This window comes from Hyperoodon ampullatus (genome assembly GCF_949752795.1).
Source record: "Hyperoodon ampullatus genome assembly, chromosome: 3".
NCBI lineage: Eukaryota > Metazoa > Chordata > Mammalia > Artiodactyla > Ziphiidae > Hyperoodon > Hyperoodon ampullatus.
Genome location: NC_136916.1, coordinates 15,165,311 through 15,177,759, shown reverse-complemented (window position 1 = coordinate 15,177,759; position 12,449 = coordinate 15,165,311). Strand labels below are relative to the sequence as shown.

The 12,449-nt window shown below is 35.8% G+C and overlaps 1 protein-coding gene across 2 annotated transcripts in view; it reads left to right on the top strand.

Moving 5' to 3' along the window:
• Positions 1-12,449, top strand: part of PLXDC2 (plexin domain containing 2) — a gene marked incomplete at both ends in the record, with an annotated part of 390,364 nt that overhangs the window by 269,396 nt on the left and 108,519 nt on the right. For both annotated transcript variants that reach the window (XM_079699678.1, XM_079699677.1), the window contains one exon: positions 11,374-11,473. In XM_079699678.1, coding sequence (XP_079555804.1) covers positions 11,374-11,473 — 100 coding nt within the window. The remainder of the gene's footprint in view (positions 1-11,373; positions 11,474-12,449) is intronic.

Genomic DNA, 12,449 nt, shown 5'->3' with positions numbered 1-12,449 from the left:
AATTATGTTTCTCTTAGTAACTCTTAATGTGCCAACTGCCCATACTAACCACTCAGATGACCTCCAATTCTGTCATGTTCCATATGTAGTCATGTCTCCACCAGCATAATTTTTCACAGTGCAGACTGTGATAAATAATGATCAATAAATTAGAAAATACATTTGTACTTATAACAATCTTAATGAGATTGAGATAGCGCAGTTACTACTGCTGTTTGAAATAAGAGTAAATACAGATCTGTTCAAAGAATTTAATGAAGTTTGTGACTTCACAAAGTCACAGTGTTCTCCTAACCATACTGGTGAAAGAAGTAGTGGGGACACAGATTCCTTTAAATAATTAAGTTACTTCTCCCAAGATTATAGCTCTGTATTATTCAACCAAAGATTTGAAATTATGTTTTAAATTATAGGCCCTTATTGCTACACAGCTGTTTATTTTAGTTAATTTCAAAGATACAGTTTACTTAGGATGGAAGTCAAAACACAAAAAACATATGGTTTTTTTCAAAAGTTTCCTCTCAAATTATCAACCATTCACTTTAATATATTTTTCAATTTCAGGGTATCCATTTGTTTCTTTTGCATAGATTTAATTACCTAATGAAATTAACCATCTTGTCACCTATATTCTTAAATATATTAATAACAGTTCTTTTAAAGTTTATAGCTAACTCTAATATCTAGATTTCATATGGGTCCGTTTCTATCATCTCTTTTTTACTTTGTTTCTTTTTCTGTAGATTTTCATTCACTGGTCATGTCTCCTTGCATGTTAGGTAATTTTTGATCAAATGTTGGGCATTGTTTACAAAATAGTAAAGAGATGCTTTGAGGTTGTAGATGATATTTTCTTCTTCAAGGAAGGGTTTACTTTTTTTGTTAGGCAGTTAGGAGGGAACAGATTACTTACTACTGAGCAGGACTAAGCTCATTCACAGTTGAGCATCGCCCCTTATAAAAACTGGTATATTTCTGGTTAGCCCTAACTCTTAGAATGTAGTCCTTCAAGAATCTCCACATAACACCTGGGTAATTACTATGGACATTTTGCCTTAGTGGTCCTGAACTCTGTGTTTTCCACAACTCCATGAGACTGCCTGAAGTTCTGTTCAGATTTTCTGTCTCTAAATCTGGCTTAGTAATTGTCAAATGCCTTGAAGGGAAAGTAGTGTTGGTTTCACCTCTGTGATTTCCTTTCTTTGGAATCTTGGCTTTTCAGGTCCTTGTTCTTTGACAGTCACCTGATGCCTTCAACAGATGCTTTTCATATGTTTTTTATCTTTCCTGCTTGGTCTCAGTAGTAGAAATGATGGCCTTATACAAGTTTGTCTGCCATAACCAGAAGTCCCATTCATTTTTAAAAGCAACCTCAAAATTTGTAAAATCTAACGTTTATTGAGCTCTTCATATATGCTAGGCAGTGACCGACATGCTTCAAATTTGTCTCATGTTATTCTCACCAAAACTAAGAGGTTGTCACTTTTATCATTTACAGAGAAGGAACCCAAAACACCCAGAGAGGTTAAGTAACTTTCCCAAAATTATGAAACAAAGATTCATCCAAGGGAATATGACTCTAGAGCCCATAGGCCCAACCACTGTACCATAGTGCCTCCCTACAAGCTTCCTTTTCAAGAAATGGCTGTACTGCTTTATTCACTTTGATATCCCTGACAGTCTTTCCTGTTTAGTCATTATTGTAGTGTAACTCAGCCACTTGAGAGCACAGGTAAGAATGGTTTGCCTTTCCACAGCACTTATTTTATTAATTTTTTAAAAAAATGAAAAGAAGTTGTGCATAAGTAAAAATAATAGTAAAAACATATGTACTTTCTTAGATAAATGGAATTTGGAAAAATCAAATTCCCGTTTCCTATTCTGTTAATAAAAATAACTAGCTGTCATCCTAGAAACCAGATTCTTTATATTATTTTAAGTTACCATTGAATAGTGATGATTGTTTGCTTGATTACAATATAGACCTGAAATTCTTGGTCTCTTGATAATGTAACAAGGAAACTACCTGTTCACAAGAAAGATATGATTCCAAACACATTAGAGATTTGAAATCAAATTTCTTATATTTCTTGATGCTGCCTATCCTAGTATACTATCATATAATAAAAGTTGCATTTTCTCTGACTTGTTTCACCTCTCTTCTCCTATTATATTTTGAATTTATTGTTACTTTAGATACAGACTCAGGAAGGATGTGATCATTTTGTGTCTATTGGAAATTTGATTAATTTTTTTCACCAGTTCATGGGAGGTACAGAGTGGTCATTAGTTTGAGACAATACAATTAAAAAGTCATGTAGTCCTTCTACATGGCCACAGGGAAACTCATAGAGAATACATATCCCACCTGAGAGTCAGCCCACTTTATCCATTTTCTTGGTTGAATAACTTACTGTCTCCTTCAGCAGCAAATATTAGAGGAGGTCTGTATAGAGGAACTTTATTGTTTATTAAGTAAAATTACTTTTTAATTACTTCTACTATTTAAGTATTTAATCCTAATGTTCCTTAGTGTAACATTTACTGTTTCTGTGGGAGAACGCATAGTTAATAAATCACCATTGCCAATTGGTTGTAGGTCTAACTGGCACCCTAAATGTGTTTTTAAAATTTATTTGAAGACTATTTCTCTTGTTTAAACTGTAATGACCCTTCATTCATGGTAATCATCCTGAAAGCATTAAAAGATGAACACTTGCTGAGCTTGTAAAATTTATGGAAAAAAATAATTCAAGGAAGTAAGAGAAAGCCAAAAAGAACTGAACAGTGAAACAATAGACATTTAGATATGAAGTGATTTGCCTTTATGGCTATTGCTATATATGTGAGAATGTTTAACATGTGTTAAAATAATATATATGCATCCAAGAAACTATATATATATATATATATATATATATATATATATATATATATAATTTAAATAAAATTTATTTAACAAATGTATAAGATTGAGTAAACCCAGATGACATGAAATGCTAATTATAAACTCTCAAGAAATAATTCCATAACTGAGAACATGTCTCTGCAGAGGAAAGGAAAGCAAAATGGCTCTTTAATAAGTTAAGTAAATGTCTCTCAAACTGTGTGTTTTCTAAATTGAGCATTTCCCAGAGTGTACTTTTCCCAATGCCTATTAGCAATGAAAGACTCTGAGAAAAACAGCCACAAAGGTGAATTAACTTCATTTAACCCAGAGCTGATCAAACTTTTTTGACCTGGGAATGCATTTTTCATGGAACATCTATTACCACCACCCAGGAAGGTGTGGGGAATGTTGAATTAAAAAAACAGTTCATGTGGTGCAGCCACTATGGAGAACAAAATGGAGGTTCCTCAAAAAACTAAAAATAGAGTTGCCAGTTGATCCAGCAATCCCACTCCTGGACATATATCCAAACAAAACTATAATTCAAAAAGATACATGCACCCTTATGTTTATTGCAGCACTATTTACAATAGCCAAGACATGAAAGCAACCTAAATGTCTATCAACAGATGAATGGATAAAGATGTGGTACATGTATACAATGGAATACTATTCAGCCATAAAAAAGAATGAAATAATGCCATTTGCAGCAACATGGATGCAACTAGAGATTATCATACTAAGTAAAGTAAGTCAGACAGAGAAAGACAAATACCATATGATATCACTTATATGTGGAATCTAAAATATGACACAAATGAACTTATCAACAAATCAGAAACAGACTCGCAGACATAGAGAACAGACTTGTGGTTGCCAAGGGGGAGGGTGTGTGGGGGAGGGAAAGATTGGGAGTTTGTGATTAGCAGTTGTAAACTATTATATATAGAATGGATAAACAACAAGATCCTACTGTGTGGCGCAGGGAACTATATTCAGTATCCTGTGATAGGCTGTGATGGAGGGGAGTGTGAGAAAGAATATATGTGTGTATAACGGAATCACTTTGCTGTACAGCTGGGATTAGCACAGCATTGTGAATCAAGTACACTTCAATAAAATTTTTTAAAAAAAGAAAAAATTCCAAAAAAAATATAGACACAGATGATTTTATATCTTATCACTTCCCTGTATTTTAAGTACATAAAGTATAAAGTTGTATCTACATGGCTTTATTTAGGATCTAATTCATTTGCATTTGCACTTTTTTTGTTATCTCACATATTAAAGCTCCCAATATTTTAATTTTTTTTTATTTCCCATAGTGTAAGAAAATGACAAATTGAACCCGTTCTTCCTTTATAATGTTGTGAGTGAAAATAAATAAATAAAGTAGCAAGGAAGCAAGATCAATAATCTAGAAGAAATAATTGTAGAAACAGAAAGCTTGTTCTAATGCTGGCCCTGCCCGTAGCAGGTTATGTTGTCCTTGGACAAGGTATTTGATCTTCCTGGGTACGTTTTCTCCTTCCAAGCCCCACTTCCATTTAAGCTTTGTGGTGACGTGGAGAGGTTTGTTCTACACGGTGCTCCTGCCCGTATAGGCCATATCCAGTCCCTGCTCTGAGGATTCCAGGATCAAAGAGCTAATTTATCCCTAAGGCAAAAGGCCTCATACTTTCCCCATGTCTCCCCAAACCCAGGGTGCAGTTTCCTAATCCCATTCCTTTTCCCAGCCGTGTTTAGACAAGTTCCCTTTTGTAGCTATAGTCCCAGATAAAGTCCCCATTATGGTTTTGGCTATCTTGAGCCACGTTGCACAGGCTTCTTCAGGGGGCTCCTGCCTCACTATATTCTTTTATATGATGCTCCCACTCTAGTTTGTCAGTTCAGTATTGGGCAGTCCCTATATTAAAAGAGGGAGCTATTTTTACTTACTAACTTCATTCTGTTGTCTCCTTCCAGATTTTCTATGGGGTACGATTGTGGAGATGGGGGTAAGAGGAATGTTAGATTATATCTTTAACTTATGGCTCGCCTTTGCTTTCACGCCATCAAGTAAGTGCATTGCTCAATACCTGGCATACGAAAAGAGTTCAGAATCTAAAAGCTAGAAAGGGATTCAAATAATCGTGCGAAATGTTAATGATATTCAGGAAAGCAACTGGATGTTTTTATAATGTCAAATTTAACTGAAAGCCCTTCTATTCAAATGTAGTTTTCAGACAACTAAGCACTAATACTCAGGGCTTTATGCATTGCTTTGAGCATGACTTTTTAAAACTGGACGCCCTATTGAGTAAGGAGAAGCCTGATCAGACGTTTAAGGGAGATAAGGTAGGAACTTAAGGGTTAAGTGAAGGTAAGACTGGTTAAAATTTTAAGCTTTGGGTTTTTTTTAAGGTATATATATATTAAGCTATTAGACACCACATTGCTGATTAGCTAGTTAACAAAAATGAGTTTAGACTAATTCTTCTCCAGTTGCGTCTGATAGGCATATGATTCATACTTGGGAGCACATACTCTGCAATCAAACCCTTGCTGAGATGCTGCACTGCCTATTAGACAGATAGCTGGGCCAGAATGGAAACGAATGAATGTTTTGGCAAGGTTTGCAGGGCAGAACAGAGAGAAGAATAAAATTCTATTCCCTGTGACTCAAGCAGCATGCTGTTATCCCCTTAACTGTTTTAGAGACAGACGTTCACGTTTTCGGTATTGTGTCAGGCCCTTGTGTGCTGGAGAATGAAACCACAGCACGGAAAAGAGAACAACTTTCATCTTTGAATCTTCCTCCAAGGGCCAGCGTGCTCTGCCCTACCCTTACTGACTCCTAATATCATTTCCTACTTTAATTTTGTCTAGTTATTCCAACTCTTTTCTGTCGCTATACTTCATTTGCTTCCTGTATCATTTATAGAAAAAAATTATACTTACTTAAATAACAAACTTATCTGTGTCTTGTGAAATGGAAGAAAAATTAAAACACCTTAAAAAAAAGAATTTATAAATGCTTATGTAAGCTGAAACGGAAGCATATTTTAACTGGCGTTAATGCTCCTTTTCTATATCTATCCTGTGGAATGAATCTAATTGTAAAACTCATTCTCAGAAATTTATGATTCATTACAAATCATACAGAGGCTGAGTGAAAATTTAGCTTTGCTTTAATTATAAAAAGGCAAGTATTATAGGCATTTGAAAATAATGAACTACACTTTTTTTTAAAGCTTGTGTAGTTCAGAGTTTGTATTATTTCAAATTGGCTTCCTGACATCCCCAGGAACTAGCTTAGGAGACATTTTAAGGATGAATATAAATTTGTAGATAGGATAAAGGATAGCTTCCATAAGCAGAGTTTTCAGAGTTTTTGTACTTGGGAATCATCCTTCACCCCTGCTTCTCTGACTTGGGTACTTATCCAATACAGAGTCCTCTATAGACTAGGGGACTGTGACACTATGACAGATCCTTTCTTGCACACTTTTTGCTCTAATTCTAGATAGTTTATTTATATACATACACACAATTGCTTTGTTGATGTTAGTCAAAAAATAGTTCATGTTAAATGTGGTTTTAGCAGGGCTCCTGATGCAGCCTAACTAACGGCCTCTCATTATAAACTGTCATGGGAACCTGCAGTCTGGCCTGACTTGCTCACAGAGAGCTCACACAGCCCAATTACTTCGCTGCAGTAAGTGAGTGGATGAACCATCCTTACGCCGAACAACCCCACGCCTTTGAGGTTTTGAGGTAAAAAGATAACAGTCCAAGAAGGCAAAGTGAAAAAGATAGGACAGTATCAGGTGGAGAGAGGCAGACATGTTCTTGAAAGAAATCTAAGAGAAAGCCTGGACTTTGCCTCATTAATCTTTTACCAAATTAAGCATTTAATTCAATTGGTGAAAGTGTTTTTTTCTAAACCTGATATGTAATCGTTTTATCAAAGGTTTGGGTGGCTTCTAGAAAAATGTAGGGAGTCAAAAGCTTCTTGTACATTTTCATGTTAATATTTAATCAGGATAAAGTACCAGAGTTTTAGAAATTCTATGCTTTTATTCATGAACTCTATAAAATCTGGAAGAAAAGCATTTGAGGCCAGTGGTATTGCCATCATCCTTTTCCACTGCTTCCTGCCCTGGTCTCCTCCATCTCTGGATGCTTCAGTACTGCTCTTCAGAGCTGTCTTCTCTGCACAAGCAAAGGACACCATCCTCGTAGCCAGCAATGGAAATGAACCCTGAAGGTGTGCAACAACATGCTGGCTCTGATGAAAAGCTCGACTCCATTTTTCCTGCTCTTAAGACCAAAAGTCTTGGTGACACTGTCTCACTCTCCTTAAACCATGGCATATTCATCCAGAATCATCTTTCTGTCGCTCCAGCTCTTATACTTATCACTTATCTAGTGTACTCCAAGCCGCCCATTTCTCATCTGCAAAACGGCGATACCCTTCTAACTAGTTTCTCTGTCCCCCTTTTCCCCCTCCAGTCCAGATTACACATCAGCTAGTGTGATCTTTTTCAGATGTAAGGGAATGTCCTTCCTCTGTTCAAGACGGTCTAATCCTTCCCCATACGACTTGGAATAAAATCCAGGGTCATTGCCATGGCTTGCAGGGAATACATGCTCCCTCTGATCTCTTGTCACTGCATCCCATCTCCTTCAGCACTCTTATTTACTCCCTCTGCTCCAGTGATAACCTTTTATTTCCTAAAAGACAGCAAAAGCAATTCAGACAAGGCCTTTGCATGTACTGGTCTCTCTACAGAGCAGTTCCCCAAATCTCCATATGGCAGGTTCTCCTACTACAGAAAAGTCACGTTATCACAGAAACCTTCTGTGACTCCTTCTCTTAAAGAGGCCCCCATCCCTCACTGTATCTTCCCCATGTTTTCATTTCCTCCTTGGCACTTACCACCTCCTAGCATACTGTATTTTTTATGTTCACTTGTCTTCATGTCAGTCTCTACTCTCTAGAATGTAAGCTCTATGAGATCAGGGGCTTTTTTGTTTTCTCCTGTAATTCCAGTGCCTACAGTAATACAGAGAAAATGTTCAACTAATATCTGATAAATATTATGAATGAATTCACCCTTATAATTTTTTTGGATCATTATTAACAATGTACTTGTTGAAGCTTGGGAAAATCTAGATCATTCAGTAGAATTAAATTGTTGAATTTGAGGTTTGAAAGAGGGCTTACAGATCATCTACTGTCTTCCTAGAGGGTTGGCCAATTTATGATAGGATTATTTTCAGTGGACAAAAAACTCTCTACGTTGTTAGGTTACCCATTTTGATTTTGCATGGATTTACCTTAAGTTAAATGAATCTAAATCTGGGTAAATTATACACCTTGGTCTTCATTTTTGGAATCCACAGGGAAAAGAATAAGCTAGAAAATAAAAAGATACAGAAGAGTGAAAAAAAAGATGCAGAAAATGCATCTTTTTAATGGAACTTTCCAATATTTCAAGTTTAATTGTACCTCAAGAGATATTTATCTGATTCCCAGAAACCTAGGAGGAAGAATGCTACTTCATTTTCTATAGAGACACCCAGAGAAGTTTGTATTGGCTATTAGAGCTTTAGTAGAGAATGCATTGGTTAGTATTGCTGTGTAACAAATCACCCCAAAATGTAGTGGCCTAAACAACTCTATTTCTTATTTCTCACAAGATATAAGACTCTGCTGATCTCAGCTGGGCTCACTCATGTGTCAGTTGTTAGCTTGTGGATTGGCTAGGGGCTAGTTGTTCAAGGATGACCTCTGCTAGAAAGAAAACATTCCTCCACGTGTCTGTCATAGATCTTCAGCAGGGTACATTCTCATGGCAGTGGCAGAAGTCCCAGAAAGGAGGTGGAAATGTACAAGCACCTTTTCAAGCCTCTCTTCTGCTTCAAGTTTGCTGTTGTCTTCTTTTGCCATATTACTGAGGAAGAGGCAGAATGGCGGAGGACCACCAAGTGAGAAGGCAGAATATGGATAAAAAGAGGCCATGGACTGAGGCCATTAGTGCAGTCAATCTACCACAGATCAAATGCACAAGAGGAGAGAGTTTGACTTAGAGTTAAAATATAAAGGAAGGGAGTGAAAAGAAGGAAAGAGATGGAGAAGACAAAATAAAAATGAAAGATGGCTAGATAAGGGAAGAGACAAAGAGAGATAGAAGAGATGGAGTAGGTAATGTGAAGAGAAGAGAAGCTAGGATGTCTGCAGATCGAAGACATGTGACCTGGAAAACAAGCTCTCATATGATGATGTAATATTCATAACAATATAATAGAATTTTCCAGTTGATAACAATATAAACTCAAGCTCTGGCTTTGAGTTTGGGAAAGAAGTACAATTAATTACCACAGAATTATCTGGTAAAATATTTCATACCTTGCAGAGGAAAACTGCAGTCATAGATGTTGTAAGAATGAAAGCAAGTAACAAATCCAATAGCAAAGCTTTCATACTTACTCCTAAGCAGGCATCTATTAATGATGCTGCTTAAAAATTATGAGCTTGTCTTATTAGGATATACAAAATATAACTTGAATTGGAAATTTTTTCTGTGGCTTTCTATCCCTTTGCCTTTTCTTCTTTCACTGTAAGTCTGTCTTAAATATAAATTGCACCTATATTAGCATTGTTCAACATGGAGTATAAACTGGGTAATAATATAATGTACCCTAAGAAAAGGGATTACATACATTGATACTGAGTATGGCTTAGCAATTACCATAAATAAATTATATCAGAGTTTCATTTAGTAAATGAACTTTTAGGGACAAAAATCTTGGTTTGATTTTGTTTGTTTCTGTTGTCCAAATATCAGAATACTTCTTCATGGTGGTTAAGAACTGGACACACTGATATAAAACTGGCAATACTACAACATTGTTCAAGAGGGGACTGATTAGTACATAAAAGGAAAATATCTTCCATTTACTATTTTGAGATAATTCCACAAATTTCAGAAACATTAAAATTTCCTCTTAGTTTCAACAAAATAACACTTTTTACAACTTCATGTTGTCAGGGGCAAAAATAAGCAGTACAGTCCTTATTACATCTTCTCTCTAACTTATTTTCCTTCTTTTTTTTTAATTTACTTATTTTATTTATTTATTTTTGACTGCGTTGAGTCTTCGTTGCTACACCCGGGCTTTCTCTAGTTGCAGAGAGTGGGGACTACTCTTCATTGCGGTGCACGGGCTTCTCATTGCGGTGGCTTCTCTTGTTGAGGAGCATGGGCTGTAGGCACGCGGGCTTCAGTAGTTGTGACGCATGGGCTCAGTAGTTGTGACTCACAGGCTCTAGAGTGCAGGCTCAGTAGTTGTGACACATGGGTTTAGTTGCTCTGCAACATGTGGGATTTTCCCAGGCCAGGGATCGAACCTGTGTCCCCTGCATTGGCAGGCAGATTCTTAACCACTGCAACACCAGGGAAGCCCCCTATTTTCCTTCTTTTTTATTGCTATGCTGTTTATTATGGCTTATATAGCCATGTCTGATCTAATATGATCTTTAATGAATTACTCACAGATGGCCCACAATCTGCTTATTCTACTTAAAAGATTTGTTCATGCATTTATCCTTCTATATTGTTTGTTGTCCCTTTATGTATTGAAGATGTTTTCATCCCCATTTTCATTTCTATAAAACTGCTAGTAAAGATAGTAATCATATCTCCAATGATTCTTTTCTAAATATAGCAAAAACAGCTCCAAGAGTTTGTCTCATTTATAACTGTTGTATCATGTTTAATATATTCTCAGTGTGTCCTAATTTTTTAAAACTGTACACATTATAAATGTCTATAATATGCAGATTTGGGCTCTATTGAGGTTTAAATTTAGGAACTATGACCTTGAACTGACCCATAATAATTCATAAGTTTTCCATATGAGTTTTAACCAGAATAGTGAAGTTCGACATCCATTAAGAAACAATTGCCAAATTTCACTATATATTAATTAACAATGATATTGTTACATATATATTTAGGAATGTACTTATTATCTTTCTCTAGGTTTTATATCTATAAGGCCACTTGTAAACAAGGATTTTTTAAAACTATGAAAATGAATATATAATAGAGTCTTTGGGGAAAACAAATGGTACAAAAAGAATCTCTATTTCTGTAATGATAGCCCGCACTACATGCATTCATGGTGTGCCTATATGTGTGAGAAGTTTTCAGTATTCAACATCAGTTAGATTCTCCGAGAATCTGTTACTTTCATCATGAAGTAGCCCTGTCTGTAGGACCAGGAACTCTCTTGTCACTTTAACCCATCAAATAGCACTAAACAGATGTTATTTTTAGGTGTTGTATGTTTTTCTTCTCTAATATTTCCTGCTCTCTCTCTTCCTTCATCTCCATAATCAAATTTTATCCATTAAACAAGATGGTCACATTCCCCACACCTACCCCAAATGAACTTCAAATCTAACTCACAGCAATCTGCTTTTTCTTTTCCAGATTCCTGTTTTGGTCACACAGATAAGTTCGACCAATCACCCAGTGAAAGTGGGGCTGTCAGATGCATTTGTCGTTGTCCACAGGATCCAACAAATTCCCAGTATGTAGAAGAAGGGTAATGGCAGAGTCTGAGCCTGCTGTGGGGTAAATTTAAGGGAGATTGATCTAGGGCAGATGTGACTTTTGAACAATCGAATCACTTAGCTAATTGCTGCTTGTTAATTATATTGTTTGGCTTGTAAGTCTTTTTGGCATTTTCTATCTCTCTGTTAGTGTTGAACTAATAATTTAGGTGAAGTGAAGTTAAATAGCCAAGCCAAGAGAATTTGGATTCTTTGGAATAGTTAGCTTGGTTGTGCAGATATATTTCTTTTATTAATAGGAAGAAGAACATAAAAGAGTGACAGATCATTTGATTGATAGGTGTATGATTGTTTATTTCATTTAAATAAATTTATCAGCAAAAGAACAGCCTTGTACCGTTTCATGTTTAACATGTTTGTATAAAACTGTTTGAGAGTCTAAACGAAGATTTTCAAAAAGTATAAACTGAGGTTAAAAATATCTTGATGGAGCCATACCTACCACACAATATATTTTATTTTCTTTGTTTAAATCATGTTTGCCTATCTAATCTAGTTTACATTTGTAGAATAAAAACATATATGTTACTTTGGGCATCTGTTCATGATATTAGAAATCCAAATTGTAACTGCTATTTGTAGTAGTTCTGATCATGTAAATAGCCCTCTCTTGAAAGCTTCTGTTTTTTAAAACCTCCTTCTAGTTCAGGAACAGCCCTGAGGGTTGCTTGGGTATGTTAATACCAAAGGTGACTGTTTGTTTCCCAGATGTACTTATGTAAAGCAAGAGGTTATGATACATCTCAAGATTAGATCATTCCTTTCCCTTTTGCTCGAAGTTCTTGAGCAAAATTCTTTATTTCATTATAGTGGTAGACTTAATTTATCACATGCATTTGCTGTTTGGTCTTGACTTGAACTAATTCTGTTTATGTCGCCTCAAATATAGAAAGTAAATGAAGTGGAAATTAGACTTTTCAGAGCAGAAGATGG